At 39.5% G+C, this 22051-nt stretch overlaps 1 protein-coding gene across 1 annotated transcript; it reads left to right on the top strand.

Moving 5' to 3' along the window:
- Positions 1-369: 369 nt before the first annotated feature.
- LOC100711929 (GTPase IMAP family member 8) lies at positions 370-15397 on the top strand (the record flags this gene model as incomplete). The annotated part of the gene is made up of 4 exons (XM_003446594.5): positions 370-427; positions 6457-6504; positions 12187-13377; positions 13611-15397. Coding segments are annotated over exons 1-4 (3042 nt in total), but the record flags the coding sequence as incomplete, so codon positions are not given.
- Positions 15398-22051: the final 6654 nt, after the last annotated feature.

Raw genomic sequence — 22051 nt, 5'->3', positions numbered from 1 at the left:
CTCAGCCTCTACTGCAGATGTGTCACAAGTTAGTCTAGTAGTAAGCTATGGCATTTGGCCACAGGTGGCAGTAGTGGACTGACCTTCATTTGAGACTGCTCCAGCTGCTATGTGATAGTAGATCTGCTACGAATTGCAGATCATATGCAAGTTTTGGAAATAAATCCTGAATATTCTTTACTTAGCATTAAAAGTAAACATTTCTTGCTCTCCCCCGCACTCAAAATCAGATCAAACAGATCAAAGTAAACTGCACGCTTTAATTGTGAAGCAAAAAAAATGAAATCGGAGTAATAACACGTACGAGGGGGACGATAACGATGAAGGTTCTCCCAATCGTTTACTCTTGCTGTCCTGTGAACCGCACCGGCGTGGTGTTAGTTGTTTGCCGTTTTCACGATCGCCTCCTGCATGAGAATATCACCAGGTAAACTCACGACATTTTTAAACATTTAGTTGTTCAACAGCATCTGACGGACTGACGGAGTGTGTTTGAGGTAACCTCACAAGTGTCACAGATGACACATTTGGCGTTTTTTTGTTTTTGTTTTTTTTTTGCTGGTTTGTCGGTAGCAGCTCCTGAAAAGCAAGTCTACCACACATCCGTTCGACCAACGCCAGTTAATCTGCGACGCCAGTTAATCTGGAACACCGGACCATGCGTCGCACGTTTGAAGAGTTAGGAGTGAGAACGTATTGGAACTGCACTTTGCTGCATAAGGAGGCGGAAGACCTGACAATTACCGTGTCTATTTATAAATGTAAAGAGCTATTTGCAAAGGCGACAATGAAAAGATGTCTTATCAAAATTTTGCGAGTTATTTAAGTTTATTTATTTTGTTAAAAATAAAAAAAACTTAGTTATAATTATTTTAAACAAGTTTTAGGTTTTCTTTTTTAACAAAGACGTTATTTTAATAATAATCTGCCACACCCTTTCTTCTTCCTGCTTCTTTGTTATGAACCGTTACTTTCACTTTGCCATATTGAAGGAAGCTGCGACGTTTCAGCTGGTAAGTGATTTCCAAATTAGTGAAGTAGATGTAAGAAGTTTACGGTTACTATTGGTGACAAAATCTGTAATCCGAGTCCTTTTTGCTCTGTCGCACATGATGATGAAGAAAAACAGGCTGTGAATCGTGCTCAGCAAAAAACCTCTGAAGTAAAAATATTATGTAAAACTTTGTGTTGTAATTAATATTTTAATCTCTCAGCTCAGTGTTTTGCTTCAACGTGAAACTATTTAACGTGTTTAACGTGAAACTTTAATCTTGGTCCTAAAACATCTTAAACTTATAACCCTAAGGCATATTTTATTTTATTGTGTCAATCATAGCCATTTTATCTTTCAGCAATAAACCAGAAATACCACACCCTCAGCAGCGACAGCAGAGCTCTCATTACTGTGATCAGTTTCAGGTTGTTAAAGTCTTAATAGTTATATTTTAACATTAAAAAACAAAATCCAGACATTTAGCTGGCTTTTGTTTTTTACTGCACAAGACTCTGGACCTCAGCTCAATATTCATTTGTTAAAAAAAAATGTGAAACCTTTAAAACAATCAGACTGTGTCGTTAATACAAAAAATACAAAATGTAAAACAACTAAGAAAGAACAAATGATTAAACATTGGTAAAAAAAAAAAAAAATGTCAGTAAAGTAAAGAAATGTAAAACATTGGAACTCTTTACAGCCAAAATCCCTCCTTTGAACCTTGATCACAGAAGTCGGTCACATTTTTTTATTAGATTTCAAAGTATTACAAAAAATGTTTGAGAACAATTTGTCACTTCCTGCTACCCCCTGTGAATGTTTCAGCAATTTCCGCAAGCAGATTACTACACAAGACTCTAAAATGATGTCTCATTCTCTCTGATTCAGGTGTTTTTGGAAAATAAAGATTAATAAAGTTTTTAAAATTTTGACTGTTTTGTCTTTAATTTGAATTTTCCAGCTTATTAATTAGAGATGTCAAAACTGAAAGTAATGGTTTAAATGAAAGAACGAAGATGTGACAGATATAATCAAATTAACACACACACACACACACACACACACGCACATAATTGTTTTTGATGATATTACAGTTATTCTTAAAGGTTTTCATAATGTCCGTGGGAGGAATGGTAATAATGGTAATAATATTTTTTTATAGGTTTAGTTTTAGTAATTCTTGTTGATATGTAAAATTGATGTGTACAGTACTGTGCAAAAGTCTTCAGTCACCGCTCATTTCTTTATATTTTTAGTTTTACAACATTTTTCTTTATATATTGCCTGATTTTTCCACTAATTTCCCATCCAGTCCTTATAGCTGACCATTTTCACAGTGATAGTTTGTTTTGCTTTGCTTGTTAAGCCACTTAAATCTGACCTATGAATCAAGCATAAAAAAGGCTCCTAACTCAACTGACGAATCAGTGTTGTGTCTGCACGTAACAGACACATTTGCAAAAGAAATGTTTTAAATTGTGTCTTTTGGCTGCAACCAGACTGTCATCGTTGCTGTTGTTTTTTTTCTATCAGAGTAACTTGCGGGAACAACAACAACAACAACAACAACAAACATTTTAATTCCAGCTTATTTTAGCTCTATGCTCTGAAACCTTAAACTGGATCAATCTAACAGTGTAAACTCTGGCTTTCCAGCTGATCTGAATGTGAAACTGCTTCTGACAGTTTTAATTTTTATTCTCTCAGCTGCAGACTCTCTGCTGTTTATGGTTTGACAGTAACGATTGAAGTTTTAAAAAAGTTAAGATATAAAAGAAAGGAAGAATTCAAAGAAAGGCTCAGCGTATGCACAGACATGAGGTCAGCAGATACAGTGTAGGTCCTATTCTAGGATCACATATTAATGATTATAGAACAATAAAATATCTTGCTGCCGATGGGAAGAAAAAATCAAGGCATACAGTTGTTTCAAATAATCTATATTTATTACTGATCCTCATGACGAGGAAACACGAAGACTATAGACCAGTCATATTCGTGTAACGGCCCGTGGGCCAAATGCGCCCGGTGTTTGGCTGCTGACTGCCCGCGGTCATTCCAAAAATTGCTCAAAATTAAAATATTCACACAGGTTTTTCCTTTGGTGATGTGGTAAATACTCAGTAATTCCTTTTAGGTCGTTTGTTCAGGTTGAGAATCTGCACTGCAAAAGTCCCTGCCTTTATGTCAGGGGTCATTTTGCCACCTGATGTCAACACAAAGCCGGTGTGTTTCATTTACCAAATGACAGTTGCTATATGCAAAATTGTTCATATTCAGCGCCATTTTGAGACAAAAGGTTCAAGCTTCAGTGCAGGTTTCCCAGTTGGTAGCACTGCGCAAAAAGACAAGATTGCGGGTTCAAAGTCGTCTTATTCTACCACAACTACAACCTTGATGTGGTGACAAATCTGCTGCAGAAAAATCCACCACTGCTTCGCTTGCGTGTAACCTGGGATGTTGCTAAAACTCCTGAACCATTTATGGATGCTCAGCTCGTGAAAGTGTGCAAGTTTAGTTTTTGGATTCAACAGCGGCACGGAGTCTGTACGAGGACAATATTCCAACTTTTTCAAACTTTACAAATGTAGTTTATTAACTGGCCTCCAGCCTCTCCTCATTTTCCTAATGTGGCCATTAGGCAAATCAAGTTGAGTATCCCTGCTTTAGACCACCCTGCTCTCCCCACAGAGGTGGGGTGTTTGTGCATTCAGATTAAGCTTTAAAGAAGACAATTTTAGGTCTTAATCTACTGTGTTATATTTGTAGTTCATTTTTAATTAACAAAATCTAATAGACATTTGAATACAGTACACATAGCAGTTTATGTGAAATAAACTAGAGACAGTCAAATTCTGTGCAATGACAAAAATACTGTATGTCCAGATGTGTAAAAAAAGTTATTATTAAAGCACTTAGTGCAACATTGAAATGAAAAATGAAGTTAAAAAATGAAGAAGTGATGTGGCTGTGAAGACAGATACCATTTGATGGAAAATGCACAGAATCTAGTTGGATTAATTTTACAATCAGAGTAGTGAAGAGTGGAGCTAATTAAAATGTAGCAGATGAGACACCAAAAGAACAGGAATGGTGAAGAAGAACTGAGCATTTAAAAGACCAGACAGAGATGACACAATTTTAAAAGGCGCCATTGTGGAACAACAGAAGCAGAAGCTATAAAACCAATTTCATTATGTCGGTATGCAATCTTGTGTATGACTGCTTTTTTTTTTTGATCAGTGTTTTATTTTATATTTGTTTTAATTATTGATTTACTAAATGACATTAGTTATTATTTACAAATTTTATACAAAGTACTTAATAAAATATAGTGAAAAAATATTTTTGATTTTCAAATGAAAATCCAAAAGAATTCAAGGATGGACTAAGCCCCTAATTTTTTAGGTTCAATCAATGTCCCTTTTGTCAACACCCCCCTTTCAATGTGAATGTGCAGGTAAAACCCTGTGTTAACTTATTAGGTTGACAACCAGCTTTGGTGACCACTTTTCCCGATTGCCCATTTTCACATTAAGTGAATCCAGCTAATGGAAAGATCCCCAGGGTGTCTTGATGCATTCTCAATCATCCAGGAAAGTAAATCTCCATGTTCTATGTTGTGATTTGACCAGGGAGGATATGAAAAGTGGCAGGTTAGCCTTCTTAGACTGTGAAATTTCTATCAGTAATGGGGGAAATCTAAAAGCTGACGTGTACCGTAAACCTAGACATACGGATCAGTATCTAAGGTTTGACTCTCATCATCCACTGGAGCACAAACTGGGTGTCATCAGGACGCTACAACACAGAGCGAACACCGTCCCCACAGACACAGCGTCCAGGGAGGCAGAAGAACATCACATCAAGAAGGCCCTGAGTAAATGTGGTTATCCCAGCTGGACCTTTGTCAAAGCTGGAAAGGCATCTAAACAAAGCTCCAGCCGATCCAGGAGAGAAGGCCAATCCCCGCCCAAGCGGGCCTGAGATGCATTTTTTCTAAACACCGGGTCTCTGTGGCTTTTAAACCCCAAAATACACTGCACCAAAAACTGGTCCACCCCAAGGATCGGGTCGCCCCGACACATACAGAGTAACATAGTGTACGCTGTTAAGTGCCAGGAGGATTGACAGGATTTATACAACGGGGAAACCAAACAACCTCTAGCAAAGCGGATGGCACAACACAGAACAGCCACCTCGTCAGGCCAGGACTCTGCAGTCTATTTACACCTACAGGCCAGTGGACATCATGATCAATGATCAATGGTCATGAGAATTTGCATAATTATGATTAAGGAACTGACCTCCCAGCCCATTGTTCCTTCAGTGGGCTGGTTTCAGTCATTATGCAAATGTACTGTTTATAAGATTGGGGAAACCTGCAGTCAGCTGAGACTGAAGAAGTCACTTGGATGAGTGACGAAACATTTCTCCCACAAAACGCTACGTCCAGATGAACAGATTCAACTTTTGGAGATCCCCAGGGTGTGTTGACCTTGCTTCATAGTACTGGGCTCTGGAGACATATAGGCATTGGGGATGAATGCTAGAAATCTCGAAAACATATGGATGATTCAACAAAAGAAAGTGGGAAAGACATGAGTAAGGCCACTGTGGACATGAGACAAACAATTAAGGGGAAAACCAAGGAAGCAAACAACAACAGGAAGTAACTGAAAAGACATGCAACACAGAGCCCGAAGAAAGGCATAGAAGGAATAGAAAAACTTACACTGTGACTAGCTAAAAATAACATTAAAAACCCTGATTCTAGATTTAGAGAGTTCCAGCTTCATTACTGGTGCTATTCAAATACAGACTAACATACATTTTCAATATTTGGTCTGATATCTGTTATTGCACCCTTTAGACTATATAAAAGCAGCAATTTACACTGATTGGAACTGGATATGTGATGGGGAATTGTTTGTACTTCCAGTTTTCTTAAAATCCGTACTGCAGATCAAGCATGTCCTTTTTCAGGTGGAACATAAAGATGGTAATCTAGGGAGAGAAACGGGTCAGATAATAACACAGCACTTCACTTTGCTTCATGAGTGAAAGTGAACTGGTCCAATACCCCCCTTTGGTGTTGCATTAGGCTGGACATCTGGTGGAAATCTCCCAAATCAAACACATGGAAGCTACCCATTATGGCTACCAGTTGTGGCTAGAGAGCAGATGTGGTCTGACTGTCATGCTATCTCTGATTTGATAGTTTTTGCAGGAGCCAGACTCACTTTAACTCAGCAACATCAGTAAGTCACATTTGTGTCAAACATTTATTTAAAAAAAAAAACCAAAACCTCTGCTTTAAAAGTCTGGTTTTCTTGATGCAATAATAATGCTCACTTGAGACAATTATCTGTATTTATCACCTATAAAGAATGCTGTCAGGTGTTAAAGAGTGGAGTAAACAGCATCTAATAATTATCTCCTTCATATTCTTGTACCTGCAGAACAGTTGATGTTCCAGCAGAGAGACATCATGGCAACTGCAGCATCTGGTGAGTTCACTTATATTTTCTTAGTAATATAAATAACAGTCTCCTTTCTCACCATTGCAAATACTATTTACTGTTGATACCACTTTATGTTAATTCTATGTTGTAATATACACAATGGGCAGCAACAGCCATCTATTCAAAACTTACCACTGCTGATGCCATAACTAATAAGCAGGTCATACTCAAAGACATGACTCAATATGCAGATTCAGTGACTTTATTTACAGTGCATGTCAGAATGGCAACTATTTACACAAATTGATATAGAGAGATATAGAGATAGAGATACAGAGACAGAAAGAAATGGCAGAGATGCACAGGAGTACTGGAGGACTATGACAGCCTCAAAGCCGACAACATCGTTGAAGGCGGGGCTGGATGGAGGGAACAGATCCTTCACCTTCGACAGATGGAAACAGAGGTGGCTGATAAGGACAAATTGAAGAAAGAGAGGGTGGTGGCAGAGGAGGTCAGAGAATTGTGTTTACTCAGCCCAGCCCAGTGAGTGCTCCAGGTGGATGGGTTGGAGGTAACAGCACACTGGAGAGCACACCGGATTAGTCCTCTCAGCTTGACCATTTTTCTGAAGGTTGAAACCAGATGAGAGACTAACCTGAGCTCCAAGAGAAGTACAGAATTCTTACTTGTGAGGTGAACTGGGCTCTGTGATTGGAAACATAGTCCATGGAAATTCAGTGAAGTGGAAACACATAAGCCATGATGAGCTGGGCAGTCTCCAAGCAGGAAGGAAGTTTAGGCAGGGCAGGTGCTTCCAGGTTGTTCATTCGGGCCAAACTAATACCACTTGGATCTTTACTGGCATCTGCCCTGATCTGTTCCTTTGGTAGGGGGAACAGATCCTGAGAAAGAGAACTTGAATTTTTCACCTTTGATGAAGAGTGTGTTTTAAAGCAGGCCCTGCATAACCAGGGGATGCAGGATTCATGCTCTGAGAGAGATTTATAAAGATCAAAATGTCATCCAGGAATTCAGAAGCCATCTAATGCTGACATTTGAAGAAGCTCGGGTAACTGTTTGAGAGTCATGCTGAGATCAAAAGCCAGTGTTTTATCCACAAAGTTCTGTTTTGCATTCAGACTCAACAAGAGCCTGCAGGGAGTGTGAGAGAGTCCAAATACACAATTAAGCAGAACTAGCAGTTTGGTAGGGAGGAACTGTTTTCAGTCTTGCTCACCAGTATCCCCACCAGTATTGCCAGGCTCTTTTGGGCTGACAGGGGGGAAGGAATCAGTAAAGTATCCTTTTTTGCCACAGTAGAGGTACTGACTTTCCTGGAGTAATTTTCCAGTTAACCCTCTCGGGTCAACGGACCCGCCACCATGTCAAAATCACATAACCCATTTAAGACGACACATCAACAAGATACAACAACACAGTCTCCATTTCAACTTGTGTCGAAAGCCCGGACTTCAAACTATATACCAATTTTTAAATCATGTTGGTGGTCACGTAAAACCAGAGTAATAATCAAAAATACACGCAATGTTTTATTCTGAATAAAACAGTGGAGTTTACTGAGGGAAGAAACAATAAAAACTGCGTTTTCTAAGGACTGCGCTAGCAAACATTCTCTGCTTGTGAGCAAAAAAGAAAAATACAACACTTCCCTTTTGTTTTGTGTGTCAGTTATACTGATGAATGTCACAGTTGCTCCAAAAACCATCAAAGACAGACTGAAATGTAAACGCACCTTCTGTTCAGACCTGCAGAGTTTAGGCCTGTGGTGTTCTCCTCTGTCTTATAGTGGAAAGAAACTTTTTTTGGAGTTGCATAAATGTTTGGCATCTTATTTCATGCAGAACACCTAATTGTTCTGTAAATAGTTTTAAATGGTTATATTAAAAAAAGCCTGAGGCCTTGGCGGCATTTTTAAGTAAATAGTACCATTTTACTGTTTTTTGCACAACTTGTGCATAATCTTAAAAATAATTGTTAAAAATGTACAATTTCTATTTGTATTTGAAGTTTTAAAAGTGATTTGTTAAACATGTTTGTGGTTTTTACAGTAGAAAATATTTTATAATATAAAACTTTTTTCTACTCTTATTTTATGTTTTTTGCCTGAATTTAGATCAATTGTGCTAATACAGTATGTCAAAATGAAAATCTAACTCCAAATTCAGATATGTGAGGTTATGCTGAAAAGAATGATACCAAACAAGGCAAGATAAACCGTTTTTAAAGGTGAAATATAGAGGTAAAGTCAAAAGTAGTCAAAAACAGCCAATTATACCCTGGACCCCAGAGAGTTAACTAATTTCTAATATCAGACAGTCCATATAGAACGGCTCCCCACAAAGCCCATTCTTTCTATCCTGCCTTGTCAGCCAATATCCAAAACTCGACAGAGTAGTCTGCCATACTCCACTTACCTCAGTGCAGCAAAAACAGTCTTTGCCCTTTTGGTATTTTGGAGCCCTTCTCAAACCCATTTTTAGATTGACCAATAAAGTCTGTATACATTGTAAAATCCAAAGAAGTTAGCAGAAAAATAATCAAAAATAAGTTGATGAAAAGTTGAAACTTATCAAAACTCTAAGATTTTGATTACATTTGACATCTACCCTTTGGCTAAAAGGTAGAGTTGGAGGGGTTTGTGTGTCCCAGGGATTTGATTAATTACTGTCCCGATTCTTTGAGGTGTGAGAACAAACCACTACTGTTCCAGATGAGTTAGTCAAAACAATGATTTATTGAACACACGCGCGGGAAGATGTACACCGTGCCGTCATCAGCATAGATTTTCACTAGAAAGTACACTTCAATTTACTTTTGTATGTCAGGGTTTAAGCCCCCTCTTGCGTCAGCAGAATACATAACATGCATAAATTACAGTAAATGACAGTTGCTACTTCTCCTTTGTTGACGACCTTTTAGCATACTTAAAGAGCTGTCGTCAAAGGAGTTTGCAAAGAAAAAAGCATCTGGACTTCTTTAAGTTGCTTGAAGACGTTTCACCTCTCATCCGAGAAGCTTCTTCAGTTCTAAGGTCAAATGGCCGGTTTACGACACCAACTGTCTGCCATTTATAATCCAGTTTTGAGTTCCCTCCCCAGACGCCTTAACGCCCACTCACATCCTGGGCCATCTGACCTCAGGAATTCACATGACAAGGTGGGGCCAGGTTTCACAATGGGCTCACCCGAAACCCTGGCTGATTAGGTCCCACACCCGCGTTCACACCTTGCCGCATGTGATTAGAGGATCACCAGGGGGTCCTTTGTCCCTCCTTGGGGGGATACTCCCACTGGGTTTAAATCTGGGACTCTCGGCCATTTGACCTTAGAACTGAAGAAGCTTCTCGGATGAGAGGTGAAACGTCTTCAAGCAACTTAAAGAAGTCCAGACGCTTTTTTCTTTGCAAACTCCTTTGACTACGATGACCTGGATGACTGAGAACCTTCACAGACTTAAAGAGCTGTCTTAACAGTTCTAACCGTCTTCACTCCAGGTGTTTCCTGTTGTTCAGTTCTTCCTCATGCTTATCTCTGGAACATCATGAGCACATCCTGTCCCAACTGTTGCTATGCAGGCCCAAAATGCAGTTGCAAGCAAAATGTATCTTACCTCTCACCTAAAAAAGATAATACATGTTGTCTGTGTCTGTAAGCGTGTTTGCATTGACCTTTACTGCACTCTAAGTCAGCTTTCACAGTATGTCATCTGGACAGTCCCGCCAGATGAAGCTTATGACCCTCAGAAGACTGAATGCTAACTCTTCATGAGCACATTTGCAATGTGTGTAAGAAAATGATTATAGCTACTTATTTAATAAAAGTTTCACAAAATGCCACTACTAAAGCTTAGTAAAAAATGATATATTTCCCACATTACACTGCAAACTGCTGAATCTCTAAAACTATAATATTCAATTCAATTTTACTTATATAGCGCCAAATCACAACAACAGTGGCCTCAAGGCGCTTTATATTGTAAGGTAGAGCCTACAATAATACAGTGGCTTGCAAATGTATTTGGTCCCCTTGAACTTTTCCACGTTTTGTCACATTACAGCCACAAACATGAATCAATTTTATTGGAATTCCACGTGAAAGACCAATACAAAGTGGTGTACACGTGAGAAGTGTCACGAAAATCATACATGATTCCAAACAGTTTTTACAAATAAATAACTGAAAAGTGGGGTGTGCATAATTATTCAGCCCCCTGAGTCAATACTTTGTAGAACCACCTTTTGCTGCAGTTACAGCTGCCAGTCTTTTAGGGTATGTCTCTACCAGCTTTGCACATCTAGAGACCGGTGGTGGTGATGTGGTGGCGAGGCTGATGCATTTTCCTCTCAAATGAGGTGCAACACTGCCCGTCCAGCAGGTAGCTCATTAATATCCATCAGGTTGCAAAGTGCTTTCCCAAAATCTGGGTCTTCATATTGTATTGCAAGGTCACCTTCAAGTTCAAGCTTTGCTTGCAGTTCATCTTGAAGCTGCTTCACAGATTCTGGAACAGTGGACAGTTGGATTTTTCTGATAAGTTTTGGACTGATGTGGACTCGCAGTAACAGGGCCTGTGAAGACAAACCAAAAAAGGGCGCAATTCTAAATAATTGACAAATTCAAAGTAATCAACTGAAAACTATTTAAGAATAATACATACCATCACTTTCAATGCAGGAGGCACGTAACAGGTGTCACCATCAGTTGTCCAGCTACGCAGTATTCAGCTAAAGGGTGGTAATCATTCAAATCTTCTTGGTCAAGTATTTCCAGATCTTTGTAGCTGCTGTCAAGCCGATATGATCTGTAGTGTTCCATAAACCAAGAGGAGAGCTTTGTAGCAACAAATGACACTTTCCCAGAGTCTACCAAAATGTTCAGTATCTTGTAGAATTCAGGCAGTCCACTCAGTTGTTCTGATGAAATAATCATGCCTTTAACATACTGGGCCCCATACAGATAAACACATTTAGCAAATGACACAGCTTTTACCTGTGGATATTTCAGTTTCAAGCACTTTTGAAGATTTTCATTCAAGAAACAGATGTCAACTGTGTCAATATTATCAACATGCAGACTTGGTTTAAAAAGACTGTGACCATCTAAGAAGTATGCCATCATTTGTTGATGCTTTGAAGAAAGTGTTAGTAGTATATTCTTAAAGCACTGGACATCATGCACAGTTTTCTTGAAAAAGTTGTGCTTAGATTCAAATCGAATAGTCCACAAATCAACTAAGGGACCAAAACAACGCACAAGATGACTATAATGTTCAATATAGTGGTGTTTTGGCTTCAAATTAAAATCAAGAAAAGTCTCTATCAGTAGTCGTCGATGATCCAATATTTTGGTGTCCAAGTATGGACACCAAAATATTGGACACCAAAACTTTTTATCTAGATTTCAATATACAATGCCACAATTACTTGAAAAAAATCTGAATTTGTTCATTAAAAATAATTACAGTAATTTGCACACTCTTTGAATGGAGAAAACACTATTTCCATATAAAGTTGTACATGAATACATTTTACTGACTGGGTAGGTAACTGGATTTTAATCTTAATCTGAGTTGGAAAGATACTTTTGACCAAATGACCAGATGAATAGCATTACAAATTGTCCAGATGAGTTCTCCTCAAAATGTGTTGTGATTTCAGCCCGTTTTGTGTTTCTGTTATTGAATCCTCTCTCTGTTCTATCATAGTGTCTGCATTCAGGATTGTGCTGTTGGGCAAAAGTGAGGATAAGAAGACAAAGCTTGGTAACTTTATCATTGGGCACCAAGGCTTTTACTTCCAGAAACAATCACCCATAATGCACTCTGTAGCCTCCTGTGGAGAGTGGAGAGAAAATCAATTAACAGTAGTGAAAACTCCAAACTTGTTCAGTCTGTCTGAGGATGACATGAGAAGAGAAGTGAAGAGGTGTGTAAATCTTTGTCATCCTGGACCAAATACGCTGCTGTTCTTGGTGAAACCCTCAAAATACACTGAGCAGAACAGAAAAACTCTGAAGTTCATCTTGAGTTTGTTTGGTCGCAATGCCTTTAAACACACGATCGTCATCAACACCCATCAGGATCAAATTAGAGTGTCTCTGAAAGAACTCGTCAGAGAATGTGGGGAAAGGCACTACAACATGTCTGAAGATAATTATGAATCATTAATGGAGAAGATTCAGAAAACTGCAGATGAATACAATGCCCACCCCCACTCACATGAGCCTGAAAAAATCAAACCATCTGTAAACCTGGTTCTGTGTGGGAGGAGAGCAGCAGAGAAGACTTCAGCAGCCAAGGTCATTTTAGGTCAGACCGAGCTTTATTCCGTCTCCAACTCATCAGAGTGTGTTAAACATCAGGGGGAGGTGTGTGGACGTTTGGTTTCCCTGGTGGAGCTGCCTGCCTTGTATGGAAAACCTCAGGAGGCAGTGATGGAGGAATCACTCAGGTGTATCTCCCTCTGTGATCCTGAGGGTGTCCATGCCTTCATCCTGGTCCTACCTGTGGCCCCCCTCACTGATGAAGACAAGAGAGAGTTAGAGACCATCCAGAACACATACAGCTCTCGATTCAATGACTTCACCATGATTCTGTTCACTGTGGACTCAGATCCTACAGATCCAGCTGTTGGTAACTTTGTTAAGGAAGACAAGAACATCCAGGAGCTCTGTGAGAGCTGTGGAGGAAGATCTGTTGTTCTCAACATCAAGGACAAACAGCAGATCCCAGAGATGTTGGACACTGTGGAAAAAATCAAATTCTCCAGTGACAACCCATTCTCCTATACAACTAAAACATTCTTACATGCTCAAATTGAAAGGGTCATACAGAAAGAGAAAGTGATCAACGTTCAAAGGGATGAACTTGAAAAGCTGAAAAAGAGCAAAAACAGTAGTAAGTAATTTCTTATCTTTTTTTTTTACAAAGCATGTTCTAGACTGTAATCTTCACATTATACTAGAAACAAGTGATGTTGTATTTCATACAATGTCTTCTACAGAAACTGATCCAGTAAATGGTTGATAAAGGTCCTTTTTCATAACCAACTAACTAATACATATGATTAATTTTAATGCAAATTTCAATTCAAAGGTAAATTTTAAAAGTGTGTCTTAACTCTGTTACAGCTGTAAATGATGAAGAACAGGAGAGCCCAGAGTGTCTCAGGATTTTCCTGATAGGAAAAACTGGCAGTGGAAAGAGCTCTACAGGAAACACCATTCTAGGAAAAAAACTGTTTAAAGCCATGTCAAGTCAAAAATCAGTCACCAAATATTGTCAGAAAGAAGAGAGTGAAGTGGACGGTCGTCCTGTTGCTGTGGTTGATGCTCCTGGTCTGTTTGACACAAGTCTGTCAAATGAAGAAGTTCATGAGGAGATGGTGAAATGTGTCAGTCTCCTGGCTCCAGGACCACATGTCTTTCTGTTGGTGTTAAAGATTGGCAGATTCACAGATGAAGAGAAGACAACATTAAAACTCATCAAGGAAGGATTTGGGAAGAACTCTGAAAAATTCACCATCATTCTTATAACTAGAGGAGATGAACTAGAACGTGATGAGCGCTCCATCGAAGAATATATTGAACAGGACTGTGATGATTTATTCAAGAAGTTACTTTCTGACTGTGGAGGAAGATACCATGTGTTCGATAATGTAGGTAAAGAGAACCACCAACAAGTCAGTGAGCTGATAGCAAAGATTGACACCATGGTGAAAGAAAATGGAGGAAAATACTTCACCAATGAGATGCTACAAGAAGCTGAAGCAGCGATAAAGAAGGAGATGGAGAGAATCCTGAAGGAGAAGGAAGAAGAGATGAAGAGAGAGAGAGAGGAGCTGGGAAGAAAACATGAGGAAGAAAAGGAAGCCATCAAAACAAGAATGGAAGAAGAGAAAGAAAAATTAAAGCAGGAAAGAGACCTGAAACTGAAAGAGATGGAGGAAAATATCAAAAAGGAGCGTGAGGAGAGAAAGAAAGAACTGAAAATTAGAGAAAAAGAGAACAGGAAACGGGAAGAGGAGGAAGAAAGACGTAGGCAGGATTTTAAAATGCAACTTGAAATGTTGGACAAACAAATTCAGTCAGAAAAAGAGGAAAAGAAAAGGATTGACCAAAAACTGGAAGAGAGCAGAGAAGAAACAAGAAGAAAACAAGAAGCCTGGGAGAAAGAACGAAGAGAAGCCTCAGAGAAACAAAAACAAGAAGATGCACAGCGGCGACAGGAGGAGGAAGAAAGACTGAACAAAGTGAAAGAAAAAATGCAGCAGGAGGAAGAACTGAAAATCAGAGAGATGAAAGAAAAAATGGAAATGGAGCGTGAAGAGAGAAAGAAAGAACAGGAAATTAGAGAAAAAGAGAACAGGAAACGGGAAGAGGAGGAAGAAAGACGTAGGCAGGATTTTAAAATGCAACTTGAAATGTTGGACAAACAAATTCAGTCAGAAAAAGAGGAAAAGAAAAGTGTGAACAAAGAGCTAGAAAAGAGCAGAGAAGAGATAAGAAGGAAAAGAGAGCAGTGGGAGAAAGAACAAAGAGAAGCCTCAGAGAAACAAAAAAAAGAAGATGAACAGAGACGACAGGAGGAGGAAAAACGACTGAAAGAAGAGAAAGAAAAAATAGAGCAAGATAAAAACCAGAAAATCATGGAGATAAATGAATACCTAAATAAGGAGCGTGAAGCAAGAAACAAGGAACAGGAAATGAGAGAAAATGAGAACAGGAAACGGAAAGAGGAGGAAGAAAGACGTAGGCAGGATTTTAAAATGCAACTTGAAATGTTGGACAAACAAATTCAGTCAGAAAAAGAGGAAAAGAAAAGGATTGACCAAAAACTGGAAGAGAGCAGAGAAGAAACAAGAAGAAAACAAGAAGCCTGGGAGAAAGAACAAAGAGAACAAAGAGAAAAACAAAAACAAGAGGATGAACAGAAAATACAAGAAGAGAAAGAAAGAATGAGAAAACTTGAAGAAAAGTACACACAGGAAAAAGAAAGTTATGAAAAGAAAAGAAAAGTTGAAGATCAGATCAGGAGAGAAAAGGAGGAGAAAGAACGAAAAGAGCTGGAGGAAAACTATAAAACAAAAATGGGAAATCTGAAGAAAACATATGAAGAAGCAGCCAGAAAACAAGCTGAAGAGTTCAATGAATTTAAGGAAAAATGCAAAGCAGAAATTTCAACTATGGAGCAAAATCATGGGAAAGAAATGAAAGAGAAAGATGAGCAGTACAACATGTTCAAGGCAATGACTGCTCACAATGAACAACAACTAAAGAATACACACCAAGGAGAAATCCGTGATGTTGTGAAAAAAATGTCCAAAAGAAGCAACAAACTGAGAAAAATCAGCAAATTACTGGATAAACAGGAAAAAGAATTGAAGAATGTAAAATATGAAAAGGAAAAGAAACCTCTGCAAGAAAAACATGAAAATCAACTAAGTCACCTGATAGAGGAACTTCTGAATGAAGTTGAACCAGAAAACAGAAACAGCTTTTGGACTGCAATTAAAAATCTTTTTCAATAGTATAAGGGCAAAATAATAAAAAAAAATCAACTGATGCACAGCGGAGGTGCATCAACAAATGAAGTTATCACACTTTAAAAACCTTAACTGGCTACTGGGTGACCCCCTCGTCTGGGGATCTCCTCAGCCCTTCCCAGGAAGGTGGCACGGATGCCCCTCCGGTGGTACTCCTTGGGCTCTCGCACTCTGGGTCCTCTGGATGTCTGGAGCCTGGATCTCCTCCATGCCTGCTTCATGCCCTGGGGGACGGGGCTATGGGCCTCCACACCCTCTAGCAGACCGTTACATGGGAAAACCTTTTGTATACAAGCGCGTTGATCCACACAGGTGTGCACACGGGTGTTCACTGTTCGTAGACATAAACTACACCTTTCTTAGCTAAAAAAACAAAAAAAAACAAAAAACCCTTAACTTGAAAGTTCAGATTGATTTTCTGTTTGTTTTCTTGTTTTAAAGCCCATTTTCAGTTCGTTCTATTGTGCCTCTGAGTACGCGAACATAAGAACTGGTCAGTAATTGTTGGCCACAGAGTTTGTGATTAAATCAGTGTCTGTATTTGTGAATTCACTGACAAATCCTCATTGCAGACACAGCCTGATCCTAGAGGTAAATCTTTCTCTTTCCCTCTTTTTTCTTGTATCACCAGCTTCCTTTATGGCTCATTAAAGAAATCATTCCTGAAATGCAGTTATTCCAAATTTTAGTAGGGAATCATTATCACACTCTAATTTTCAATCTAGTTAAATTAAGTTTGTGACAGATTAAGAATTAATGACTAAAGATATCTAAAGTATACTATTATTAGAATAATTTACCATTATATCCCAAAAGAGTCAGTATAGTGACATGTTGCATTTAGTCTTAAGTATTTTACTGAATCTGGGTTGTAATTTTAAAATATCTTTAGCACTATTTTTTTTTTTCTTTTTTGTTAAAAATAGCATAGGTACAAGGGGCTGCTATTGGGACCAGCTTGTCACCATCAAGAAAATCTGTTCTACAGTTTCCCATGTGCTTTTTTGTTTAACAGTATTGACATTTTTAGTTTTTTTACTCCACAAATATACAAACATGTCATTCAGTTATGCATTTATCAGAAAATATAGACTGTATTCATAAGTTTAGAGTATAGACTGTATTCTTTTACAAATGTATGTGTAATGTATGTATTGATGTATGACTTTGTTTTTTGTCCATTATAAGATGAATAAAGTGAAGAAATTATTTTTCCACTGTTTAACAACACCACTTGGATAGGATTAAAACATACTCTTTTCTGTTGGCTGCTTTTTATACTTTTGAACATGCTGTATGCCTCATCCAAGAAGTCACTTGGATGAGTGACGAAACGTTTCTCCCACTGAAAACGTCCAGATGAACAGAATCAACTTTTAGAGTTTTACTTACCTGGATGATTGAGCATGCATCAAGATGAGTGGTTAAAGAATTTTTAAGCCATTCCTTAAGGAAAAGAAGCAATAAAACACCATGAAAACACCTCAGTACACATAAAACTGTTTTATTAGGAAATCATCCATGGTAAATGGATTGGTACTTATATAGTAGATTTCTACTCCATTTGAGTAGAACTTTCTACTACAAGTCTCACACACATGAATACATCCAGCGTATCCAGCGTTCACAGTCTGATATATGTACTGGGTGCAACTCTGGGATTAGTGTCTTGCCCAAGGATACTTTAACACATGGACAGGAAGAACCAGGGATTGATTCACTAACTTTCTAATTTATCAAAAGTAAAAATAATTATTCTGCAGAAAAAAAACTGTGTTATAGGGATTAAAATTGCTGCTGCAGATTGGCCACATATTTCCAAAAATCAGTTATTAATGAGCACAGAAACACAGACCTTCATCTTGACACCCAGAAGTACTACCAGGGGCCGAATAAGGCTTGGAAGTCCCAAGGTCAAAATGGGAGGCGACCCCAAGGGTGATGGCTAACCAACCAGACATAGGGCGTTTATCAATATGCGTACTTGTGCGTACTTGCGTTCTCGTGTACTCGTGATACGTCATCAGTCGGAGACCAAGTACTGTTCCAATTCGAAGTACGCATCACGCCGAGAACGCGAAAAAGTCCCGGATGTGTTCTCGATCCGCCCGTTTTATCGAGCATGCATCGGTGTGGACTTGGGACAGCTAAATATCCCAGAATGCATTTCGTCCAAAACTCAACAGCGGACTCCCGGCACATCGTTTCCAACCCCCCCCCCAAACCGCTCGCGGACTTCTCACTACTCAGGTTAAAGAAACCCCAGCAGCTGTCTATAGTATTGAGTGTCCACTAGAATAGAAATAAAAGCGTTCTAACATCTCACCTGCTTGTTTTTATTAAGGTATGTACACGTATGTACATGTACACTACTTTTATTAATAGAGGTTTCACTACTGAGGTTAAAAATGATATATAAGTCACTTAGATCACTTCTAAATGTTAATGTTTGGTTTATTTCAGTGTGTTATTTGTTCCTGAGTAAATCGGTTTGGCTGTGATTAAAGTTAAGCTTCATAACATGTTACTCACAGTTAAATTAGGAGGGGACGGCAGTAAAAACTCCGGACCTGTGACATCATCACGCACGCAGGTGTTCCGACTGTACAAATCACGAGTCCGTGCTCGCGTACTTGAGAATTGAGAAACGGCCGACGAGTCCGTGCTCGCGTTCTCGGCAGGTACGTACTCCCGTGCGTTCTCGGCGGGTACGTACTCACCGAGAACGCGAGTACGTACTCGCGTACTTGGGCATTGATAAACGGCCATAGTGGTGGTAGACAAACAGAAGAAGATGGCCATAGTGATAGATGTAGCAGTTCCGAACAAGAAGGAATATGAGAAGCTGCAGAAGTCCCAAGGGCTCAAAGAAGAGCTGGAGAAGATGTGGAGTGTGGGAGCCTTAGCTTGACGCTCCGCTTAGTCCCTCTTTCCATATCCAAAAAAAAAAAACAACAAAAAGAAACAACAGTCCTTGATAGTTTCTCAATATTTACTTTAAAAGTCCAAACAGGTACACAGCAGCAGAATTCCAAATTAAGAAAACTTATTAAGCTCAATTGAAAATGGATGAAGAGCGATTGCAAGGTCAAAAAACCATGTGGCTCCACTCTCCTCTCGCCCAACTTCCTGTTTTTTTCTGCACTATCAAAATAAAAGCATACAGATTGTAGTGAAGTAGATTCTGGGGTTAGGATGTTACATGATGTCCCTAAACGCACCACTGACATCCACACCTTTCAGCCGACAATTACCTGGCTATAAGAAACAGCTGCGCTTCACTACTGAGAGAAGGCATTTGGCAGTCTTGGCAATCTAAGGTGGCTGCAGCACTAGGCAGTTGAGCTCCACATATCTCTTAAGGAAAGCTACTCAGTTGCCCTTAGAGAGTGGTAAGTGTGATCTTTGTATTTATCATACTGTGGCATAGTAGGGTGGACTCTGACTACTGTTTCCCTCTCTTGTTGCAGGTGTGCATTAGACTGCTGCTGTCTTGTCAGATGCCATTTTGTTTGTTATGCACTACTTTTATAATGTATAGTGATTTGGGATGTGTTGGTTTTATGTTGATCTTTTATTGATTGTTTAACGTTTTATCTTTTCTTTTATTGTTTTAGTGGAGGTGCGGCCGCTTGTTCAGAGGCTAGGCACATGAGGTGGAATCCCCTCCCCGATGCATGCGAGTGTACACACCGGGCATAGGCAGATTGCACCCTTTAGAGTTTAGTGTGAGTGAGGTTTGCTGTGAAATCACACGGGTGAGTAATTGGTGGCACCCTTGGGCACTCCTCCCTGTAGGTTGCCTCCTCAAGTGGCCGGTCTCCACCATTTTGTTTAGTTGCTGCTTTTTTAATATATTGTGCTTGTTTTAGGGTAGCATTGTGGTAGGGAGTATGTTGTTTTAATTATCGTTTGGTAATAAAGGGTTTTAATTTATTTTACTCTCTTACCCCTGCTACCCTAGGTGCCTTTTTAATCTTTTAGTTATGTTTTAGTAGTTTCTCTTAATAAACTTTGCATTTTAAACTCCCTCTGTCTCACCTCTGCCTTTAAATAACGAGTCTGTGGGCTTTGGTAGCCAATACAATCTTCTCATTGGCTAGAGAAATCTTTCCTGGGGTTGTAGCGCCCTCCCCCAGGTGGCGTTGTCACTACTTTAGTAACCGTCCCCGGTTATCTCATTTTCGCGACACCACAATTTCAAATTAACTGCATGTAGACTCCTACATTACCGGCCCCTAATTATTATCAATGTCTTTGAAACAATTACTCCTAAATCTTTAACTTAAATTAAAAGGTCTATGGCTACATTACTTTAATTGAACTTCAACTATCTTAAAGAAATGTTCTTTCACTTTCCTCCACCCAGAGGAAACTTGCTAGTTCTTGACTTTCAAAGAGTGCATCAATTATCTTCGGCTTCTTGCAAAAGGCACAGCTTTGTAACTGGTCGACAAAGCTCATTGGTCTTGGTCTTTACTTTCACCTGACGCACCAGACCCTTCTGGTCTGGAAAGATCTCTACAATTCTCCTAGTGGCCATGAATTTCTGGGTGCTGTGTCATCTACGATCAGCACAACATCACCAGCATGGAAATTTCTCTTAGGTGTAGTCCATTGTTGACGCTCTTGGAGCTGCATGAGGTATTCCTTGCACCAGCGTTTCCAAAAAATGTCTGCAAGATATTGGATTTGTCTCCACCTGCGATTTACATATTGGGCATCCTTGTTGAAGATTCCTGGAGGTAATTCTGGCTTAACCTTCAGCAATAGGAGATGGTTGGGTGTTAATGCCTCCGGGTCACTGGGATCTGAAGATTCCCTTGTAATAGGCCTGCTGTTTATGATAGCCTCAGCTTCACACAGCAAGGTGTGGAGACCTTCTTTATCCAACAGTTGTTCTTTTACTGTGAAGTTCAAAATGTTTCTCACTGAGCGGATGAGTCTCTCCCAGCTTCCTCCATGGTGAGATCCCGCTGGTGGATTAAAATGCCATTGGATCCCCCTTTGCTGCAATGATTTTACGATCATACTGGAGTTCCATTCTTTGATTGCTTTCTTTAACTCACTGTTAGCTAATCGGAAGTTGGTTTCATAATCCGAGTACATCTCTTTAAAGCTGGGCATACACTGTGCGATTTTTTTTTTTTTTTTTTTTTTTTTTTTTTCTTCTTTCAGTCGTGTTATTCAGCTTCTGCTCAAACTGTACAATTGACTCACAGGGGTTAGAAGTTCGTAGGTCACGATGCAGGGTCTCACACTATATGGCCCGATACTCTGATGCGACCTGAGAGCTCACACTGTGCGTCCATAACATGAAGGTTATAACAGAAAATCTGTCACTCGCTCTCCCCCTCTCCCTCTGTGTCTTTCACTCCCACAGACACACACACCACCACCATCAACTTAGCTAAATTGCTAATGAAAAACATTGACCAGGCAGCTGCAATTGAGCAGCAATGTCCATCCAACTATTTTCACGGTTGTTGTGGTCGTGATAATTTTCTGAGGCCAAATCGAAAAGGCTCAGATGAGCTTGACAAAGTTCTACAAGCTGTGCCTCCATCGCTTGTGTCCAGATCACACGCTGCACTGCCGTGCTACTCCATTTTTTTTCACTTTCATTTCTGTGTTTGCGCGTGCACAGTGTGCGCGGCTGCGGTGACACCGTCACGACGGCCAACAGGATTTCAAACAGGTTTGATTTTCTTACGACCAAACGATTGATGATCGGGAGCTGGTCGTGAGGTGTTAATCGCTTCTCGTTACCCCATGTATACTACACGATGCACGACACACGATGAAGGCAAAACTCGGGCCGATCACCAAAACTGTCGCACGACTCAAAAATTGGCTCAAAATGGGCCAAAAATTGCACAGTGTATGCCCAGCATTACTTGTCCTCTTCTGGCAAGGAATCTTCTGATGGCGTTGAGACACGCATCAGTGTCAAGCGAAGATGCAACCTCCAGATGTACAGCTCGTGTAGTAAGACAAGTAGGGATGTGTCATTTTCACATGACTTCT

The sequence above is a fragment of the Oreochromis niloticus genome, linkage group LG23 (genome assembly GCF_001858045.2).
Source record: "Oreochromis niloticus isolate F11D_XX linkage group LG23, O_niloticus_UMD_NMBU, whole genome shotgun sequence".
In the NCBI taxonomy this organism is placed as follows: domain Eukaryota; kingdom Metazoa; phylum Chordata; class Actinopteri; order Cichliformes; family Cichlidae; genus Oreochromis; species Oreochromis niloticus.
Note: the sequence above shows the minus strand (reverse complement) of the source record. Positions and strands in the feature narration are given on the sequence as shown.